The 23,243-nt window shown below is 47.4% G+C and overlaps 1 protein-coding gene across 2 annotated transcripts in view; it reads right to left on the bottom strand.

The window, feature by feature from the left end:
* The window catches only part of RAB11FIP4 (RAB11 family interacting protein 4), a 173,676-nt gene that overhangs the window by 39,705 nt on the left and 110,728 nt on the right, over positions 1-23,243 (bottom strand). Inside the window, exon 1 of one of the 2 annotated variants that reach the window (XM_044000327.1) lies at positions 22,598-22,749. The exons of the other annotated variant lie outside the window; for it this stretch is intronic. Coding sequence (XP_043856262.1) covers positions 22,598-22,627 — 30 coding nt within the window. The 5' untranslated portion in view covers positions 22,628-22,749. Of the gene's footprint in view, positions 1-22,597; positions 22,750-23,243 lie in introns of those variants that run through there. 2 annotated transcript variants of the gene reach the window in all.

Here is a 23,243-nt window from a genome sequence, read left to right on the forward strand (position 1 = left end):
GGTTGTCCCAGTGAGTGTGGTGCACCTTTCTTTCGAAAGAAATAAAATCAATGCTTTGGCCTCCTTTCTCCTCGAGTCTCTATTACAGGGGTCAGTGGGTATACTTCCCATCCCACTCAGGACCTCCCCAAGGCAGCCCGCTCCCCCCTCCTTATATCAAGCCTAAAACTGGAAGAAGACAGCCTTGACCTGGGCCTCAAAGAAACGAGGAGACGGCATCACCAAAGTGGACTGTATATGCTACTGTATCATAAAGCAGTATAAAATATTTCAGGTTGGGAGGGGCCTCAAGAGTCACCAAGCCCACCTCCTTCAATTTATCAATGAGGAAAATGAGAACTTGGGAGGTGAGATGATTGGCCCAAAATCACCCTGATTGTAATTGGTGAAGTCAGGATTTGAACTCGGGTTCTGCCACTCCAAATCCAATTTACTTCCCAATCTTCCCTAATCCACAGGGGAGGAAAGACCTTTTAGACTGGAGAGTAGTGTAGGGAGAGGTGTGGAAGGGATAAATAAATGTTGGGCCTTGGGGAAAGAATAAGGAAAATGGTCTTCTTTGAGAAGTAATCCTAACAAAAAGTTCTAATCCAGTGTGGGGAAAGGAGGAACTCAGTTTCCCCTAGAGGTCACTGCTGAACAAGGCCTCCAAGCAGCTGCAAGGGCCCTGGGTAACTTAAGCTAAAACGACTCCAAGGTGGAGTTAAAACGGGCTGGATCAAGTGCTCCTCCAGCTCTCTGAAGGGGTGGCTATTTTTGGCTGCAAAAATTACAGCTTTTTAAAAATGTGGTTGTTTGGAGTGAGGGCTTAATTACTTACACAGCCAGATTGGAGGGTGGCTTGCCTTTGGGGTTTCCGATTTTATCCTCACCAGGGCAGGGGATGAAAATGAGAAAGCCTAGGACAGGAACCCATTTGCGCCCAGTCGGCTGGAGAGGCCACCCTTTCCTCCCGCAGGAGGCGGGTCCAGAATGCAATGCATTCGGAAAGACGTGGCCCTCTGGCACCAGCCACTTCACTGCCCACTGGGGCCGACTTCAAGGGGAAGAGCACTAACTAGGATGGGACCCCAGGGCGAAAGGCTCACGGGACATCACTTAGGTGACATGCAGGCAGGAAGAGAATCCCAGATCCCAACTGAGGAGGGCCCTCTGGTGTAAAGGATGGTGCTTTTATTGACAGGGATGGCCATCACGCTTCCCCTTACCCAGGCTCAACCTCCTGGGGTCATCCCTCACTCTTCTCTCTCCCTCCATTTGTGATAATGGGGGTTTCTGTCTCTCTGTTTGACTCACTCTGTCTCTGGGTCTCAACACTCCATATTCCCCAAAGAGCCTTGGAATAATCTGCCAGTCAATATCTACAAGCATTTGCTAAGCACCTACTATGTGCTGTGCCTTGCCAAGTCTCCCTACATGACATTTCTCACATCCTGCCTCTCTTCTCTATTCATACGGCCTTCACCCTGGACTTTTATAACAGCCCTCTTCTTAGTCTCCTTGCCTTCAGTTTCTCTGATACATCCTCTACAAAGCTTCCAAATTGATATTCCTCAAGCACAGGTGACCGTGTTACTCCTCTTCAGTGGCTCCCTATCGCCTCTCGGATAGAATATAAAATTCTCCGCTCAGCATTTAATATCCTACACAGTATAACTCCCACTAACATTTCTAGGTCTGTTTCTTATTACTTCCTGTCTATCACTCTCCAATCCAGTCAAACCAACTTGCTGGACGTCCTGGATACAACAATGCAGCTCTGACTCTGGAGTCGGAGGACCGGAATTCAAATCCCACTTGTGATGCCTGCTACCTGTTTGAGCACAGGTAATTCATCTCCCTTTCTTGGACCTCAGTTTCTTCATCTGTAAAATGGAAGTCCCTTCCATCTCAGGAGCCACGATCCCATGAGCAGCTGTGCATCTTCTGTCTTCTTTCTTCCCCCATCCCTAGAATACAATCGTCACCTGCCAGGAATCCCTACTCTCCTTCAAAGCACTCAACTAAGCCATCACCTCCTACAGGAGGTCTGTTCTGATTTCCCTCACATTCTGGATATTAGCACTCTCTTAGGTTGGTTTTTTTCTTCTCCAATTGTATTCTTCTTTTTTTTTTTTTTTTAGTGAGGCAATTGGGGTTAAGTGACTTGCCCAGGGTCACACAGCTAGTAAGTGTCAAGTGTCTGAGGCCGGATTTGAACTCAGGTACTCCTGACTCCAGGGCGGGTGCTCTATCCACTGTGCCACCTAGCTGCCCTGTATTCTTCATTTTAAAAAAGGGGAAAAAACAAAGTATGCTCCATTCCTCTCTTCATGGAAGAGGTGGGGGCCTATGGGTGTGTAATATCATATATACTACCAAAAACTGTTGATAGGCTGGTTGACTGAATTGTTTTACTCACCCCACCTTATAAACATCTCTGTTACAAATGGCAGTGGGGGGACTGGAGAGGAAGGGTATATTCAGAAATGAATCTGATATAAAAAACAAGTGACATCAAATATTTTAAGTGGGGGAAAGAAAGGTACTCAAAAACATTGCCACCCCTATCTTGTCATCCCCACCTTATTGTATTTTATTTTTGCAGAGCAATGAGAGTTAAGTGACTTGCCCAGGGTCACACAGCTAGTGAGTATCAAGTGTCTGAGACCACATTTGAACTCAGGTCCTCCTGAATCCAGGGCCAGTGCTTTATCCACTGTGACACCTAGCTGCTCCCCCACCTTACTGTGTTTGAACCTGACAACAACCCTGTGAAGTGGGTGCTATTATTATTACTGGGTCTATTAGTGGGGTGATACTGGATCTATTAGTGGGGTATTATGATTATTACTGGGTCTATGAGTGGGATGTTATTATTACAGGGTCTATTAGTGGGGTGCTACTATCATTACTGGGTCTATTAGTGAGGTGCTATTATCATTACTGGGTCTTATTATAGGGGTGCTATTAGAGGGTCTCCTCCAATAGAGATACCACCTAGCAAAATAGAGCTGAGCAAAACAAAACCAAAACCAACCATGGGACATGTGTGACAACATATGACTTACTCTGAATCCTGCCACCCTCAACAGAGGCAGAAGACTTGCTTCATCGCTATTGCTCTCTCTCAGCTGAAATGTCTTTGTCTTAGCTTCTGTATTTATTCTGAGGAGCATGCAAACTCAGGGTAAAGAATGATGGGAGTTCTTTGCTGACCAAAGCTTGACTAAGCTCAGTGCTTGGCACATGGGAGGGGGGTGTCTAGTCCTAGATTGCATGGGGCCATAGAGAGCTCCAGTCTAGGAAATGCCCTCTAACAATGCTGATTCAGCAACAGGGCTACAACTTGGAGAGACGTCTGGGCATCCACGGGTTAAGTGCTCAGGGTGATGGGGGAGGGGAGGGATGTGTGAGGGTGGAAAACAGGTGAACTCCCTTGAGTCTTCCAGACTGACAATCCTGCACACAGTAAGCCTGATGACTTGAATGGCACCAATGGCCTTGGCCAGTCAGGGACTCAGCCAGAGCCAGAGTTCTCTCAGACTCTACCAACCTGTACTGAAAGAATAGTTGGTCCAAGGGTCTTTTAGCTGAAAAGATAATGGATGGGGAAGCAGTCTGGCTGGGGTCAATTTATGGAGGCTTCCCATCATTCTTTACCCTTTACCCTTGCAAAGGACCTTGGTGAAATTCAGGCCACAGGGAGGAGAATGCTCAGCCCTCACCGATTATCCCAGCCCAGGAATGCCAAGCACCCCACTTAAAGTGACAGCAGCCTCTTCCTCCCACTGACCGCACCCTGCAGCCCCCAGTTAAAGTACCCAGATCCCCTGGATTGAGAAAGAAAACAAACAAGCCGGCCACACTGTTTACCCACAGCTGAATCCAAACCACCTCCTTGTCCCGGGGTACCCCAGTGCAGCAGCTCATGGGAGGGGATCTGGGAAAGACAAGGCTATGATGGGTACCCAAACTGGACAGACAACAACCATTTCCTCCCTCTGCCTGTAGACCTGACCCGATCTCCACCCCTGGTCCTGCCCCAGGTCCTTCCGTTCTCCGAAGCCCTCCCCTCCCCCTGGCATGACCCAGCTTTCCTGGTGAGTGAACATGGGGCTAGTGAGAAACCCGGCTGAGCTCATTCGGTGGCCTGGCAGGACCTCGGCTTGGAGGTGCCCTACTTCTCTCCAGCCCTTCAGCTGGGCACAGCCAGACAGCCCAAATGCCAAATACCACAGAAGCTTCTTTGTTCTGGGAAGAGCCACTGAAGCCTCTGGGATCACCAGCCTCGACAGCCACAGGGACAGGAGAAAACGAACAACTCTGGGCCTGATGTGCCTGATGTACCTGGCCCTGTCCCCCTTCCTCCAAACCTCCACTTTTCCTCCCTGGGACAGCCTAGGGCTTGGGGGGGTCCTGCTTAAGGTCAGAAAATAAGGGCTCCTCCAGCTTACTCATAGTCTTCCAGGTGACAACTGTAGGGCTGGAGGGGATCATCACAGAGGCATCTATTCCCACCTCCTTCATTTTAGAGATGAGGAGACGGATCTAGAGGACTGAACTGCTGCTCAACATCACAGAGGTGGTAAACACCAGGAGCGCTATTAGAAGCCAAGTCACACGACCCTCCAACCTGTGCTCTCTCCTCAACCCAACGTGGGACCACACCAGGCAGAACAAGAACAGTCTGGTTTTTTCCTGAAGTCAGAAGACATCTTCCCCGCTTCCTAGCTGTGTGACCCTGGGCAAGTCACTTAATCCTGCTTGCCTCAATTTCCTCATCTGCAAAACGGAATGGCAAAGCACTCCAGCCTCTTTGAGGGACCCCAAATGGGGCCCCAGGGAGTCAGACACAACTGAAAAACGACTGAACAACTACAAGCACCTCACATACAAGCTACGATGCAGCAAAGAAAAAAAATCCAAGTATGACGATGGCGAGCATGTATTTTATTGTATGCATTTAAAACCTAATTCTGAGAAGGGGGCCATGCCAACCAAAGGGGTTCAGGACCCCAAGGAGGTTTAGAGCCTCTGGTGCGGACATGGATAATCCACAAAGACCACAGATAACAGAGTGGGTGTCTTATTCGGTCTCCTCTGGTCCCCCGACAGGACTGGGAAGATGCATGGATCTCATGCTGCCGACAGCCCTCTGCGGTGGACACCTGACCGGGTTCAGGCCCAGCCCACCTGCAATAGGTAAAGGCTGGCTGGGCGCTGTGGCTTCAGGACCACCTGGGCACCAAACCGCAGACTGCCCCGGAGAACACCAGAAAGGAAATTCATACTTCACTCGGTTCCCAGAAAACACGTGCAGGACAGATACAGAAGCCCCGTGACACCCTCCCTAAATGATGATTGGAACAAAGCTCCAAAAAGGAATTTCCAACCACCCAGGAGCAGAGTTAGAAGGGAAGGGATGTGGGAGACCACCAATGAAACCCCCTTATTTTAGAACTGAGGGAACTGGGGCCCAGAGAAATGAAGTAACTTGGCCAGGAACACAGATCCACCAAGCACCTGAGGTAGGCCCAGAATCACACATGTCCCAGACAGGACTCCCAAGTCTAGCGGCCTATCCACTCAGCCCCCTCTTGATGCTCTTGAGGGAGACAGGGAGGAAGGGGAAGACAAAAGAAAGCTGTTGGGGGAGGGGTTCTTCCCCATAGTTGATGAAAACACATTTGAAAATGAAAATCTGAGGGAGCTGCATGAAGAATGAATGTAGTGGGTGTAAATGGATTCAAGAAATCTGAGTGATGTTTGATCGCCCCCTTCTTCCCCCCCACCCAAAGGGGATGAGCAAAGGAACATGCCTCAGTGTCCTCAGAAAGATAGGATGGGGGGATGCCCACAGGACGACTCAAGGACCACCGAGTCCAACCCTCTCATGGAACAGATGAGTCAGCTGAACCACTAATTAAGAGACCCAGTGGCCCAGGTAAGATTCTGACCCAGGTCCTCCCGACTATGACTTCAGCACCCGATCCACTATACCACAATGTCTCCTAAGGAAAACCTAGCCTTTGGGCAGCTAAGGTGGTGCAGTGGATAAAGCACCAGCCCTGGAGTCAGGAGGACCTGAGTTCAAATCCAGCCTCAGACACTTAGCACTTACTAGCTGTGTGAACTTAGGCAAGTCACTTAATCCTCACTGCCCCACAAAACAAAAAACAACAACCCTAGCCTTTGCAAAGCATTAATGACACCCTGGGTGGCAGTCAGCTCCCTATTGCTAGAGGAGACCTTATAGAAAGGACTCCCATTCAGGTGGCATTAGATGCCCCTTGAGGCTTCATCTCTGAGATTCAGTACTCCCTTCACCTATACTATGGGTCTAGCCAATCTGGCCTGTATGTTCCCTGCACTCAGCATTTCCATCTCCCATCACCAAACCTTTGCACTGGCTTTCCCCATGCCTGGAATGCTGCTCTTCCTCCTCACCCCCACTTCTCAGAATTCCTTCCTTCCTTCCTTCCTTCCAAACTCCACTCAAACACCACCTTGCATAGGAGTCCCTTCCTGATCCTAGTTGCTACTGCCCCCCACCCCAATATACCTATGTTCATTCATACTTCTGCCCCTCAGAAGCAGTTTGATTTTGTCTTTGTATCCACTACACAGGATACACTTAATAGAGTCTTTTTTGGGGGGGAGGGGGAGGGAATTGGGGTTAAGTGACTTGCCCAGGGTCACACAGCTAGTATCAGGTGTCTGAGGCTGGATTTGAATTCAGGTCCTCCTGACTCTAGGGCCAGCACTTTATCCACTGCACCACCTAGCTGCTCCTATACTTCATAGATTCTTGTTGATTCTTTGATACTCACCAGTCTCTTCTCTTCCCTAGAATCCAGACCACTCACTACTGGTTAGGCTATGAGCCCTGAACCAACCAAACTGTTGATCCTTAAAGGAGCTACAAGGTACCTGTGGGTAGCCAGGACCCACAGGCTCACCCATCATCTCTTGGGGAGACTAAGGGGAGAAGAGGGAGGGAGTGGGGGGAGAGGAAGAAAAGGAGGGGGGAAAGAAAAGGAGGGGAGAGGAGAAGGGAGAGGAAAGGGGGAAGGGAACAGGGGAAGAGAAAGGGAGAGGGGGAGGGAAGACAGGAGGGGAGGGAGAAGGGAAAGGGAAGAGGGGAGGGGAGATGGGAAGGGAGGAGGGAGGGGAGAGGGGAGGGGTTTTCTTCTCCATTTAACTCCAGATTGCTCCCAGGTGTGTGCAACCAGCCAGCCAAGCCTGAGAATTTTAATAGGGGAAATAAAGCCTGTGAGCCTGGCAGCTTCACTCTCCCCGAAGCTGTCTTTCCCAGCTGGGGATGCTGGCTGAGGGTAAAGGGTGTGTGAGGGGTTTTTTGTTTTGTTTTGGGTTTTTTTTTTTGGGGGGGGGGTACCTCCCTACCCAGAGTCCTTTTTTCCTGGGGTAATAAAGCCTCCCTTCACACCTCCGGCAGTGCCCCCCTACCTTCTCCGTTCCCCTTCAAAGCAACTTTAAATTTAGTTCTGATGTTATAACAACCTCCTGGGCCCCCTCCTGGGGAACTGACTTTGCAACCAATTCCCAGGCTCCAAAACAGCTCAGAAAACACACCAGCCACTTTCTTGTGACACTGATGTTTGCATCCAGTGAGGCTGAGCCAGCCTCCTGAAAACACATACTCACACACATCGCAGAAACAGGAAGATGCGAAATCTCATTTTTAAAAGAAGTCTGTCTGGCAGAAGGGGATTTTTCTCCTCCCTCGCCCTCGATGCTTCTTCCCTTCCTTCTCCTTGCTGCCTCACCTCACTCACCCCCATCTAGAGGCCACTTTTCTCCTACCCACGTGATGGGCATCATGATCCCTCGGTCTTATGAGTGGGAAGAGCTGAGCCCTGGTGCTTACAGACTCTGTGACCACGGCCGGGTCATTTAAACCCCTCTGAGCCTCAGTGTCCTCATCTGTAGAGTGAGGAAGTTGGACCTTATGACCTCTGAGGTCCCGGGATCCCATGAGCTGTGTGCCATTGGGCAAGTCATTGATCCTATCTGGGCCTCAGTTTCCTCATTTGTAAAATGAGAGGGTTGGACCAGATGGTGTCTGAGGACTCTTCTGGGTGAAGTTGGGTGGGGGCTTTGAGGAGAAGCCGTGAACACTTGTTAGCAGGGAGAATCTTCCCCACTGTTTGCAGACAGCCCGTGGCCTGGGTCTCTGGCCTTTGCCCCCAGCTGTAGGCTAAGGAATTCCCACTTAGAACATTAAAGATTTATGTTTCTTTTGGAAGGATCAAAGATCAAAGGTGGGAAGGATCCCTAAACCCCTCTAATCCAGCCCCTCACTGAATCATCGAGGAAGGGGCAAGGAGGCCCCAAGGAGGCTGACATTTGTGCAGGGTCACACAGGTATTAAATGTCAGAGGTACCAAGGTTTGCCCACTAAAAGCCAGTGCTTTGTTAGGGATTGTACAGAAAAGGGGGTGGTAAATAAAAATTATTTTTTTAAATAAAAGAGGCGGGCAGAAGGCCACTCCACACCAAAGAAACCTCCCCCCCAACCTATTCTATCATCCAATTCCACCTGGGCCCCTAGTACTTCTCACTCTCCTCTCTGATAACCTCTACCTGACTTTTATTCAAATGAGAAAACACTCTCCTGTTGGTGGGAAAGAACCCACTAGGTTATAAAGAGAAGCAGACTGAGTCAGTAAGAATGAACTCAGAGATTGCTTAACATCATGGTTTTTTTTAAAGGAAGTCAACCCCAGGGATGGTTATCATCCCAAGGTTCAGAGTACTGGGCAGCCAGGTGGCCAGACTGGGGGTAGGGGGGGAGTGGGGAGAGGAAGAGGAGGGAGGGGAGGGAAGGAGAGGAAGAGAGGAGAAAGGGGAGGGAGAAGGAGGGGAGTGAGAGGACAGGGTCCCCCTCCCCTCCTATCTCTGCCTCCCCAGGCCAGCAGCACACAGCTCCCTTTTACACCTCTTACCTGGTCAGGAGAATCAGAAAAAGGCCAGCTACACATGGGAGCGTTGGACTAACCATTAGCATCAGGTGAGCTTGATAAGTGACCCAGTGTATGAGCAGCTGACCACTCCATCGTGCACAGATCAGCTCAGAGATCAAGCCTTTTGGTCACGGCATCAGCTAAATGCCCCAGTCCCCGAGGTCTAAAGTTAGACACATCTCTACCCTAGACCGCATCTGCCCCCTCCTCATCGAATCAAATGAGCTGGAGGAGAGTTGGCTTGAAGAGCTGCTTCACACACTGCCCTGAGGCCACTAAGCCTATGTAGACTGGGGTCCTGGGTAGAAATCAGTTCAGTCTGGGAACAGCTAGGTGGCGCAGTGGATAAAGCACCGGCCCTGGATTCTGGAGGACCTGAATTCAAATCCAGCCTCAGACACTTGACACTTACTAGCTGTGTGACCCTGGGCAAGTCACTTAACCCTCACTGCCCCGCAAAAAAAAAATCAGTTCGATCCAACAAACCTGCTGGGTACGGGGCAGTGAGTCACTGGATCCCACCTAGGACTCAGCCGCAGAGATCACAGAGTCGGAAGGGTCTTCAGCAGCCCCCCAGAGACCAACCCAAACCCTTGAGGCATCCCTACTATTAGAGATGTCCAGTAGTGGCCCCTCAGCCTCTGCCAGGCAGCCCACTTATGGACGACCTAAATTGCTAGGAAGCTTCTCCGACTCTTGAATCTAACTGTCACCCACTGCTCACTGAGCCAAGAACAAGTCTTGGTTCTCTTACATAAGAGTGTATGAATACATTCAAGTGTGTGGCTACACCCATCGAATCCCCCTTTGTGTTTTGCATGATTTCACATGTATAACTGATATCACACTGCTTGCCCTCTCAGTGGACCAGAGAGAATTCAGAACTCCAAAAAAAGGGCAGGAAGTTAAAAATAAATAAAAAATTTAAAGAAAGAAAATCTGCACATTCCCTCCCCCCCCCCCCCACCGGCCAATCTGCTCTTCTCCAGACTACACATTGCCAGTTCCTTCAAACGATCCTCACAGGACTAATGATAATTGTTGCTGTTGTTCAGTTGCATTCAACTCTTTGTGGCCCCATTTGGAGTTTTCTTAGCAAGAATACTAGAGTGATTTTGCCATTTCCTTCTCCAGCTCATTTGACAGATGAGGAAACTGAGGCAAACAGGGTTAGGTGACTTGCCTAAGGTCACACAGCTAGGAAGTGCCTGAGGCCAGATCTGAACCCAGACAGATGAGTCTTCCTGACTATAGGCTAGGCACTGTATCCACCTTGCCACTTTGGTGCCCAATAATAGTAGTTAGCATTTATATAGCACCTACTCTGTGCCAGTCTCTGGGCTAAGCACTTTACAAATAGAATCACATTTGATCCTCACAAACCCTGTGGGAGGTAAGTGCTATTATTAATTTCATTTTGCAGTTGAGGAAATCGAGGAAAACCGGTTAAGTGACTTACCCAAGGTCACACAATTAATAAGTATCTGTCAAATGCCTTTCAATATCCTGGGAGCCCTCCAGAAAACTGGGAGGAAAGAAGGGGAAAAAGGATTCTCATGAACTTGAAGAGGAAGTGTGTTTCAGTGGACAGTACACAGACATTGGCAACCTTGGCTTTGAACCTGACTTCAATACTCACTCCATTTGTGAGCCTAGGAAAATCCCCTGACTTCCCTGGACCTGTTTCTTCACCTGTACAAATGTTATAATATTTATATCACTTGCCTTATCAGATCTGCAGAAGGGGGAGGAGGAAGGGTTGAAATCAATAAAGGGAACCTGCTAATATTTAAGGAGACTGGGATTGCAAAAAGTGGGATTTTAGCTGAGATGTGAAAGAATCCAGGGAAACCAGGAGAAGTGAATTACAGGCATGGAGACAGTCATTGGAAATGTCCAAAGTTGGGAGATGGAATATCTTGTAGGAGGAAGAGCAAGGAGGGCAGCGTCACTGGATTTTAGAGAAAAAGGAATCAAGGGAGAATTGAATTGAACTTTTTTGGGGGGGTGGGGTGAGGCTATGGGGTTAAGTGACTTGACCAGGGTCACACAGCTAGTAAGTGTCAAGTGTCTGAGACCAGATTTGAACTCAGATCCTCCTGAATCCAGGGCTGGTGCTTTATCCACTAAATCACCTAGATGCCCTGAATTGAACTTTTAAAAATTATTTGTTTTGAACATTCTTTTTAAAAAAAGAAGATAGGGGGCAGCTAGGTGGCACAGTGGATAAAGCACCGGCCTTGGATTCAGGAGTACTTCAGTTCGAATCCGGCCTCAGATACTTGACACTTACTAGCTCTGTGACCCTGGACAAGTCACTTAAACCCCCATTGCCCCGCAAAAAAAAAAAAAGATGAGTTTCAAATTCTCTCCCTCCCCATCCTTCCCCAACCATTGAGAAGGCAAGCAATGTTTCAATTATCCATGTGAAATAATGAAAAACATTTCCATGTTAGCCATGTAAAAAAATTAAGTTTTTTTAAAAGTATGTTTCAATCTGCATTCAGAGATCATCAGTTCTCTCTCTCTGGAGGTAGATATCCTTTTTCATTGCAAGTCCTTTGGAACTGTCTTGGATCACTGGTATTGCTGAGAATAGCTAAGTATTTCACAGTTGATCATCAAACAATGTTGCTGTTACTGTGCACAATGTTCTCCTGGTTCTGCTCACTTAACTTTGTATCAGTTCATATAAGTCTTTCCATGTTTTTCTGAAACCATCTTTCTCATTTCTTATAACACAATAGTACTCCATCACAATCATATGCCACAACTTGTTCAGCCATTCCCCAACTGATGGGCATCCTCTCAATTTCCAAAGTTTGAAGTGAACATGAAGGGACCTAGAATCCCAGAAGCAGAGGTGAGGAGCAACTGTATTCCCAACATGGGTGAGAGACTGTGCAAAGTTTAGACTAGAGATGAAATGTTCCATACAAGGGTCCAGCAAGTAGGCCAGCCCAGTGGGTCTTTATAGGGCAAGCCTGGAGTAATGTATAATACACCAGGAAAGGGAGATTGGAGCCAGATTGTGAAGAGCTTTGAAAGCCAATAGGGTTTGTATTTGATCCTATGGATAAGAGGAAGCCACTGGAATTTACTGAGCAAGGGGGTGGCCTGGTGCATTTGGGAGGACCAGCAGAGCAGCTGGTTTGTAAAAAGGAGAGAATTTGGCCTGGGAGAACAATCAGGAGGTTACAACAATAGCTCAGGTGCCCCCTGGGTTTTTATGAGAATCAAATGAAATTCACAACAGATGAAGCAGGAAATCAAAGGAAATGGTTAGCCATTACACAGCAACAAAACTCCAAACTTAAATGAATATTTATGAAAATATCTCGTTCTCAGATTAAGAGAACAACGGAGAACTTAAAACCACCCAATTTCAGAAATAGAAATTAAACATGTCATAAATGAACTCTCAAAGGGAAAAGCAACCACCATCACCACCCTAGACCCAGGTAGATTTACAAGTAAATTCTGTCAAGTTCTAGCAATAAGGCCAAAATAAATTAATTGAGGGAATAAACAAAGGAAAAACTGGAGGCAAAATTACTTCTATCTGGAGATAATATGATAAATTAGAGGATCCTGGAGATTCAATAAAAACATTAATTGAAACAATTAGTCATTTTAGTAGAGAAGTCAAATAAGAAATAAACCCCCTAGTAAGAAATCTTTCTGCATGGTACTAACAAAACCCAAAGGGAAGTTGTTTCATTTTGATTTTTTCAATTCCATTCAAAACAGCTACAAAATGCATCATTATAATCAATCTCTCAAAATATAAAACTACAGGAAAAAAAATAGGGACTAGCTAGACCTGGGACTTCACTGGTAGAGGGAACTCCCAAGTCAAGAAATTCCCCTTACAGTGCAGGTAGGCACCTCCTCTGTAACTTAAAAGCCTTAAAAAGAGGGAAAAAAGGGGTGGCTAGGTGGTAAAGTGGATAAAGCACCAGCCCTGGATTCAGGAGGACCTGAGTTCAAATTTGGCCTCAGACACTTGACACTTACTAGCTGTGTGATCCTGGGCAAGTCACTTAACCCTCATTGCTCCACCCAAAAGGAAAAAAAAAAAAGGAAAAGAAATTGTTGCAGCAACTATCTTTGATAGAGATCTAATGGCTGAAATATACATACACACCATATAGAAATATATGTAGGATGTGTACATATATTTATAGATATACTGTGTCTATATTTATATAGAGTGTATATCTATAAATATGATATTTCTGTGTAAGTAGATAGACATAGTATATCTATAAATGTGAATTATAGATTAGATACATAAATGGATATATAAAATGTTTATATATAATGTGCACATACATATATATATATGTGTGTGGGCATGTGTCTCACACACACACACACACACCCCAATACAAACAAAAGCTGTTTCCCCTAGGCAGATTTCCAAAGAAGAAATTCAAGGTGTCAGCCACCATATAAAAAATATGCTCCGAAACGCTAATAAGATAAAGGTAAAATAACTGAGGTTTCACCTCATGAGCAGAAAGATACAGGTAATGAATGGGTCATCTTGACCAGTGGTGGTGTGAGAAAGTAATGGAGTATTTATCTTCCTAGGGGATTAGGAAAATGCTGAACTAAGAAAAAAAAGGGAAGATTTGAATGAACTGATACAGAACTAGTAAACAGAACCAGGAGAAGAATTTACATGGGAACAATGTAAAAGAAAACAATATTGAAAGGACTTTGGAATTCTGATCCATGCCATGACTCACGTTTTGTTTGATTATACTTAGTTGTTACAGGAAAGAGGTCCATTAGCAGAAAAAACAATGAGCTGGAGGTTTTTTTTAAGCATAAATAAAAAATGTAAGTACATAAATACAGAAAGGACCTAATGAGGTGGCAGGTAAGTTCTTTGTCACCATAATGGGCTATAGGAGTTATTAATAACAATATTCTAACCTAGAGTTGTGACTAGGTAGGCAGCTGCTTAGAATATATGTGATGGGAGGAGAAATCCGGTTTCACTTTTTAATATTCTGCTTTTAATAAGCAAAAATGTTTTTTTCTGCCAGAAAATTCTGCTGTCAGTAACACCGGTCTTAACTTTATGATAATTCAAAACATCAGGCAAAACTGACTGTTGCAGGAGGGAAGATATGGGTCTCAGGCTTGCATGAGGCATTGAATTCCCTGACCTGAGCTAAGCAAAAGCCTAGAGGATAGAAAATACACCACTTTTCTTGTTCTGCTCCAAAGGATGGAATCTACTAGGAGGGCATTTGTGTTTAGGAAAAAGGAGAAAGGGAGAATAAATCGGACTGATGAAATTGGGTACCTCTGGGTGTGTTGTCAAGCTGGGTGTCCCAAGTCTTCTCTCTCACCTAGGCCCCAGGGTTAAGCCCCTCCTGCCTCCCATCATCCACTGTCACGTTAGAGGGAAATAACTCTCGTGTATGAAATGGGTAGAATTCACCTCTCAGGCATCTGACAGCATTTTACACACCCGTAAAATGCTTGTTATATAACTGTCGGAGATTATTACTCCAAGTCTGCAGCTATGTCAGAGGCCCAAAGATGAAGGGGACCTCAGAAAGGGCCCAGGGATTCTTCCACCTTTCTTGGGTCACAGAGCCCTTCCCTGAATCATGTTTTTAAATGAATAAAGTACAAAGGATTACAAAGAAGCCAACTCTGTTGAATTAATTTAATTAAAATCAAATTTTTGAAAATTCACAGACTCCAAGTTAAGAACTCCAATTCTAGTCCTGCCCCATTTTTTGTGTGTGAGGCAATTGGGGTTAAGTGACTTGCCCAGGGTCACACAGCTAGTAAGTGTTAAGTGTCTAAGGCCAGATTTGAACTCAGGTCCTCCTGAATCCAGGGCCGGTGCTCTATCCACTGTGACACCTAGCTGCCCCATGCCCCATTATTTTTACAAATGAGAAGATGAGCCTTATAAAGGATGGGGGAGAGGTGAGGATGAAATAATCTGCCCAATCTCACCAGGGGTAGTAAGAGGCAGGGGTGGGATTTGAATCTGGGTCCTTCCACTGAAAAGCTAGGTTTCTCTCTAAGGTACCCAGCCTCTCCAACTCCCCTAGTCCCTTTGCCCCAACCTGTCCCGTCTACTTCTGAGATCTCACAAATGATCACCTTACCTCAGGCCCTAATTTGTCAATTGATTTCATCTTTGTGTCTCCCTTGTATAACGCGATGCGTTGCATACAGTAGGTGTTTAATAGATGTTTGTACAAGTGGATGGCGACAGCCTCCTATATGGGCTCCCTGCAGTCCCAACTTCCTGCAGCCTGCCCCAAGCACCCACTCCATCCTTCCCACCGGGCTGGCTTAATCCTGAAAGTTCAGAACCAGGAGGGACCTCAGAGGTCCAGTCCCCTCATTTATGGAGGTCAAAGTGCCCCCCCCCACACTCTGGGCAGCAGTCCCCCATTCCTGGAACATTCATCTTCTTCCCAGAATCCTCTTTCTTCAAGGCTCAGCTCAACCATCACCTCCTCTGCCTGCCCACATTGTCCCAGTTGTTATGTCCTCCAAGGAGAAGAATGTAAGCACTTGGAGGCTTTTCCGAGCCTCGGTTTCTTTTTTTGTCTTTTGTAGCCCACAGACCTTGCCCACAATCATTAAATTCAATTTAATCTCTACGGGGCCTCACACACAACTGGCCCTGCATCTCTACAGGGTCTTCAAGCACAATAAACCCTCTATCTAGGTTTGTTCCATTTAAATTGACCCGGGCAGGGGGCAGCAGCTAGGTGCCCAGTGGATAGAGCACAGGCCCTGGAGTTTGGAGGAAGTGAATTCAAATCCAGCCTCAGACACTTGAAACTTACTAGGTGTGTGTCCCTGGACAAATAACGGAATAAATAGATAGATAGATAGATAGATAGATAGATGTGAATAAATAAATAACTAGATTAGATAGATAGAGATAGAGAGACAGACAGACAGACAGATAGGCAGGCCCCTCACTACCCTGTGATGTAGTGACCAAGGCCTCTTATTTAATGGCAGAGAAAATGGAAACGCTGTCCTATGATATTCTATCATCTCTCCTCCAGTGCCGAATTCTCTCTTCCTCTAATTTCTCAGGTGTGGGGGTGGGGGTGGTGGGGAGGAGAGAGAAAAGGGCCTCCCTCCTGTGCCACAGGTGTCGATTGACAAGGAAAGGGCTCCAATTAAGCCCGCCTCCTCCTCAATTAGGCTGAATTAGTCATGAGGATTTAACAAAGGGAGGAGCACACAGGGCTAAGTATGGGGGGGGGGTGTCGGGGGAAGACCTGGAACAGCTGATCACAGCTCTGCCAACACCTTGGGAGGCACCAGGGAGATGAGTTCAAATCCTACCCTTCCTAGCTGTGACTATAGACCTGAGTGGTATCCCCTCATTAGAAATGATGCTCCTTGAGGGCAAGGACTGTGGTTTTCCTTTCTTTTTATCCCCATCCCCTTAGTATCTGGCATACAGTAAGCATTTACTCAATGCTTGCTGACTGACTTCTCTGAGCCTTGGTTTCCTCTCCTGTAAAATGGGGTTAATAACACCACCCACCTAGCAGGGTTGTCATGATGAGTGAGCGTACAAAGTGCTTTCCAACCCTCACCCCTGCTATGGAAATGTCACTTGGCTTCTCTGGGGACACTACCTACCTCACAGGGATGTTGTGAGGATTGAGTCAAGTCAACAAGGGTTTACTTCATGCCCAAGATAGGCCAGGAACTGTGCTAAGAGCTGGATCAAAGGAAGAACTTTCTAAATGGGGGTTATTAGTATCACCTTAAACAAGTCATTAACCTAGGGTCCCTGAATCTGGGTTTTTAAAAAATATACGTTTTAATTGTGTTATATATTTCAACAGAATTGGTTTCATGTGCAATCCTCTGTAATTTAGTTTATTAATTTAAGCATATTACTCTGAGAAGGGGACCCAAAGGCTTCAGCAGACTTGGGGGGAGGGGGTTCCAGGACACAAATGTGGGCAAGAACTCCTTTAAGACATCTGATTGGAGGAAAGTCATTTTTAATCAACTCCTATGACCACCATTGATCAAAATCAGCCAACAGGGTGAACCTAGATCAATTAATCTCCAAGCATTTATCTGAATCACTTGCCATCTAGACACCAGGCACCATGCTGGGCCCAGTGAAATCATACAGAGCTTATCTTCCCATCAGGACAGATAATTTGTACTCATATAAATGTATGCAAATATTAAGGCAATTGTGGGGGGGGGGGGACGGCAGGGAAGACCAGATGTGGGATCAGGAATAGCCTCATAGGCCATGGTGGGTAAGCCGGCTTCTAAGGAAACAAGGGATTCCAAGTGAAGAGGGAGTGCGCTGTCAAGGGATGGAGGGAGCCCTAGGCAGCTTTTCATCCACAGGAGGCTCATCACAGGAAGTCAATGTCCAACTCTGAAAAACATTCCAATACAATGTGTGTGCGCGTGTGCTCTCTCCCACATACATACTCACTCCACCTGGCAAAGTGAGTGGGATAAGCCAGGTGAGGAAGCCCCTTCTGCCAAGGCAGGCTGTTACCTTCCCTGAAACTTATCATCTCAGACAAGAGATTGTTAACCAGGAGTTGGTAGGCCAGTTTCAGGAGGTCTATAAACTTGGATGAGAAAAACCGGATATCTTTATTTCAATAGAATTGGTTTTGTTTGTAATCCTGAATCTCTTTTTTTTTCTACTTGATTTTTTTTTTTTTGTGGGGCAATGGGGGTTAAATGACTTGCCCAGGGTCACACAGCTAGTTAAGTGTCAAGTGTCTGAGGCCGAATTTGAACTCAGGTCCTCCTGAATCCAGGGCCGGTGCTTTATCCACTGCGCCACCTAGCCACCCCCTGTTTGTAATCCTATGAATGATGAAAAATTTAAAATATCACAGGGTCCAAAGGCTTCACCAGATGGTGAAAGGCATCCAAGACACAAAGTTGAGAATCCCTGAATAGGAGATTGTCCAGATAACTGAGCTGTAAAGAGATTCTAATAGGATCACACAGTCAGCATGTATCAGAAATGGAACTTGAACCCAGGTCTTTCTGAGTCAGGATCTCTATCCACCTTGCCCACTGCATCTGGGGGTGGGGGACAATGCCTAAAAGCCTTCACTCCCTAAGGGATCTTCAGGAAAATTCATTTGTTCATTTGTTTGTTCGTTCGTTCATTCATTCATACTAAACCATGAGCAGATCTCACTTAGATTTTCCACTTTTACTATAAGGAAGAATGGAACACATGCTTCTCCATGATCCAATTTCTCATACAGTCCGATACTCTTTGCTAGACCCCAAAATCAACTCATCCATCCACCAATCAACAAATTTCTTATCAAATATTTGATCAAACATCGACTTGGTTCCAAGTACTCTGCCAAGCTGGGGATACAAACACAATGAATGAAACAATTCCTACTCACAAAGGGCTTCTATCCAAGTATTTATTAAGTACCTATTGTGCATACCAGGAACTGGGAATGCAAAGAATTAAAAGAGAGAGAGAGAAAGAGAGAGAGAGACAGACAGACATTATCTTCCCTCCAAGAGAAGATATTCTAATAGGGAGAGATGACACATTCATAGATAAATACAGGAGACAGACAGGCTGATTCAAAGTCAGTGCAGGGGCTAGATGGATTGATTAGATAAACAGATATAGAGGTCTAGATACATCTATCTATATCTTAAATAGAAATTAAACATGTATATATACTTATTTTTTAATCAACTCTGATGACCACCATTGCTCAAAATCACCCAACAGAGTGAACCCAGATCAATTAACCCCCAAGCATTTATCTTAATCATTTGCTATATAGGCACCATGCTAGTTCCAATGAAATTGTATAAAGTTTCTATTTTATATACTTGTATACTTTTTAAGATAAGGATATATATTTACATATTTACATGCTTATCATATTTATATCCCCCCAAAACAAAACCACAACCCAACTCAAAACACATAGTGATGGATGTCAAAGGCACTAAATGGGCAAAACCCAAGTTCTCTCATGTAACCATTTCACCTGCACACATTACAGTACCTCAGAAAGGTAAAAGGAAACTTAAAAATCATCCCCTGTAACCCCCTGGTCTTACGGATGAGGAAAGTGAAGCCAGAAGCTGTTAAGTGTCTTGGTCCACACAGGTTGCAAGCATCCAAGCAGAATTCAAACCCAGGTCTTTCAGCCCCAGATCCAAGCTGTTGTTGTTGTTTCATTGACCCGTAACATGGCATGGCACGTACACCAGGTTCCCAGGATGCCAGTTCTCACAGCCAGGGAGAACACTTTTTTTTTGCCCACTGGCTTTTTCCTAGACTGTCTGGGAGGCAAGGTACTATGAGTCCCAGCTTTGAGGGAGGAAGCCACTTGTCTGCTACTTCATTTCCCTGATGAGACTCTCAGCTCTCCCACTCCACCTTCACCTATTCCTTTAAGTGTTGTGCATGTTCCCAAGTGAACAAAGCAACAGTTCTATTTTTGAGAGTTTTTTGAAATGTGGCACTATCCCTTTCGATAATCCCAGACACACTAAAAGGGGGGGGGTCATAATTTTGTGTGTGCCACCGACAGTCTGGTGAACCCCTTTCAGAATCAGATTTTTCAATGCATAACATACAATGCACAGGATTACAAAGGAAACCAGTTATACCGAAAAGCAGTTGTCAAAATATATATTTTTTTAAGTTGAAGGACCACTGGTTTCTAAGAACCCTTGTTCTAAGAGATGGAAATCACAGCCCAGACAGCCTGTCCAGGACAGGACCAAGACCCAGCAATCACCTGCTTCTACAGGGGGGGATGTCAAATCTCCAGACAACACATAAGCTGGAGCCTTGTGATCTGACCTGAGGCCCTGGCCCCCAGGTCAACTTTGGTCTCTGTAAAGATTAACGGCTCTGGGAAAATAAGGGGGCCAGAAGCCACAGGTCTCTGAGGATCTAAGCAAACACACAGAGGGCACAAAGACATGCAGAAGAGAAAAGAACAGGGAGGCTCAGGGGGGAAGGAGAGATTTTCTTCCAGGAAAATTCCAGTGTTGAATACCACACAGATTAGCCAGCAGGCATACCAAAAGACCAATTTTTTTTAACGACTCCTGTTGGGTGACTAGCTGGTCTCTAAGTTCTTCTCAGTTCTAAATCCACTATCCTGCCATGGGTCCAATTACCCAGTCCACGGCACATAGTAGGTGCTTATTGACAGTGCACACAGTAGGTGTTTATTCAATGGGCACATATTAAGTGCTTGGTAAATACCAGGATCTAACAGGGGCCGGACAGGATATTTGTTCCTAATTCTTGTCACCCAAGTTATCTCGTCATTGAACTGAAGCCAAGCAGATGCTCTCTTTCCACAGAAAAATTCAGATACTGATGTTAAATAACTTGGAGGAGATGATTTTGAACAGGGGGAGAGCAACCCAGATCAGAAGCACAGGGTTAGGGGCTGTCCAGCTGCTCAGACTTTCCCAACCTCCTCACCAAGTGTTAGTAATAACTCACACTCCTCTTTAACAGCGTGAAAGCACTAACCAGACAATAACTCATTTCTCTAACACTTTAGGGTGTTCTCCTCTCAATAACCCATCAAGGTCGGGCAGTGAAAGCATTTTTAGGCCCATTTTACAGATCCGGAAAGGTAAGGGGGCAGGGGGAGCCCAGCAGTGAAGTCACTTGCCTTAAGGGTCGGAAGAACAAAGCAGTCTGCCTCCCTCTCTGAATAATAACAGCATCCTGTGTTTCCCTATCTCTCTGAATTACAACATGTTTTTACATATTATCTCCGGTATCTACTTTAAGCCTTAGAACAAAAACATCTCTGAGAGGCTGGGCAGAGACTACTCAAGGTCAGACTCCAAGAAGACGGCCAGGAACACGCCTGCTAAGAGCCAATCTGCCTGCACTCAAGACAGGCCGATCAGAAATACGGAGGGGGGGGACTGTCACTGAGGACATCTGGAAGCCTATTAGGGCACGGCCAGTTCTCTCCTCTCCTTTCTGTTCACCAGGAGATCACCTCCGCGGAAAGAGTGAGGAGCCCAAGGTAGCCCTAGGAAACCTGTCAGTTTCAAAGCAGCCAAGAAGGGGCAGGTGGCAACAGCACAGAGACATATTGAATCGACTGGAGAAAAGATGGTTTTGAACAGGACTCTTCTCACTCACATCTTCCAGAAGACTTTGCTCGTCTCTCTTGCTGTTAGAGGGTCTCTCCCATCCCAAATTATACAGTATTTTTCTTTTCTATGTAAACGTCGTTAGCTTCGTTCCGTCCCCCAACCCCCACAGTGAGATGTAAACTCCTAGAGTTCAGGGGCCGTTCGGGGTGTAATCCTGGCCAGCACAGTGGGAATGGAGGAGATGGAGTCAGCTCTGGAGTCAAGAAGACCAGAGTTCAAGTCTTGACACATACAGGTTATGTGCCCCTGACCAAGTTATTTAATTTCTAAGTGCCCCCAAGGCTGAATAGTCACCAATCATTTTCCTTCCCTCCTGTACCAATGAAATCGCAGGTTCTGGCCAAAAATAAATAAATAAAAGAAAACAACAACAACGTCTCCTGCTCGTGGTACACACAGTGCCTTGCACATAGTAGGCACTTAATAAGTTGCAAAGATAAAAAGAGGCGGAGATTAAAACAAGTTAGGGACAATGAAGCCCGGATCTAGGGTTAAAAGAGCAAACCCTAATGAAGCTACAGCTATTCGTTCAAAATATACTGATCAACCAAGCAGCTTTTCAATGAGCGGCAGCTCTTTACCATGACCCAGGTCAAGATAGATACCAAGCAGGTGAAGGGGTGGAGCGGGTACCAGGGGGTTGGGGGTTGGGGTTAGATGTTACAAGGGCTTGGGGGCCGTGTGAAGGGTGGCGGGAGGTGGGTCATGTCAAACCAACACTACATACTCCCAGGAAAACTGTGCCTTTTTTCAAGGACGAGGACACTTCAGCAAGCTATCTGGCAGAGGGGAGGGGGGCAGGGGTATTCTAAAAGTACTCTCTCTAGCTGTTCCTTCTCCATAATATACACTCCCCCCAACACACACATACAGACACACACACATCCGAAGCCCCCATGCAATCCCCACGAAGACGCGGCCAGGCCCCTGGTGTCTACAGGGCTACCTCTTTCCTAGTGCTGCCCCGCACGAGAGTGGCGTGAGAGAGTAGGGGGTTGTACTCTCTACCCCCCCCCCCCAACCCTCGAAAGCGCTTCAGCGCGGTTGGGGGCGAGGGGGAGTAAACCAGCTTGGCCCAGCCGTGGCAGGCTCGGGGCTAGTCCAGCGCCCAGCACCTGGGCGAACTCGGAGTCAGGTAATCTGACCCCAAACCGGCTTCGAGCGGACCGTACCCCCGGCTCCCCCAGGGCCGCCAGCACAGGCCGGGGCCAGAGAGGGAAGAAAACAACTTCCCCCCACTCCGGCAAGGGGCGGGCTCTCGGCCAGGGAGAGCAGCGAGCGTCCGTCCCGGTGATGCGAGACCGAGGGAGAAGTTGCAAGCGAACCAGGAACTTCTCGCCCCCGGCGGACTCTCGGGGTCCCGGGCCCGGCCAGGTGTAGCCCGCCGCCGCTGCCCCCGAGGTCCCACAGCGCTCAGCCAGCCCCCCAGGCCGCCTTACCTGGCTCGGAGGAGCGGGGGGCGAGCGCATTCCGCAGCCCCGGAGGCAGGAGGCAGCCCGGGTAGAGCCAGGAGGAGGAGAAGGATGCCGCGCGTCCAGCCTGGAACAATCCTCCCCCTGCTTCTCCCTCCTCCTGCTCCTCCTCCTCCTTCTACTCTTCCCAGTCCTTTCCGCAACAGTTGAAGGCGGCGACGGCCCCGCCCCCACCCTCTCTGGTTGCTGGGGCGACCCGCGTGGGCCGAAGGTTTCTTTGTATCAAAGCTTCTGTGACATCACAGGGCGCTGGGGTGTTGGGATTCGAAAGGGGCGTGGCCTCCTAACCCTCCCGGGAGGGAGGCCCCAGAGTGGGGAGCGAAGAGCCCGGCGCAGGGAGCCGAGAGCCGGACGGGGCGGGACTCAGGTGGGTGGGCCAGCCCCAGGTAAGGCGAGCTGGCCACCCAGGGGGCCGAGAGAGGCCGGCAGGTGGCTGCAGATCCCCAGGCTGACTGGCTGCTGTACGGGGCGGGGGCGGGGCTTAGGTGGCCCGGAGATCGCCCCGAGGGTGGAGCTCGGGGCTAGGACCTAAGCGGAGTGGCCCGAGCCGCAGAACCGCTCTGGAAAGTTAATTCCCAGCCCCTCCTCCGCCCCACCCCCATCTGTACCTATT

The sequence above is a fragment of the Dromiciops gliroides genome, chromosome 4 (genome assembly GCF_019393635.1).
Source record: "Dromiciops gliroides isolate mDroGli1 chromosome 4, mDroGli1.pri, whole genome shotgun sequence".
NCBI lineage: Eukaryota > Metazoa > Chordata > Mammalia > Microbiotheria > Microbiotheriidae > Dromiciops > Dromiciops gliroides.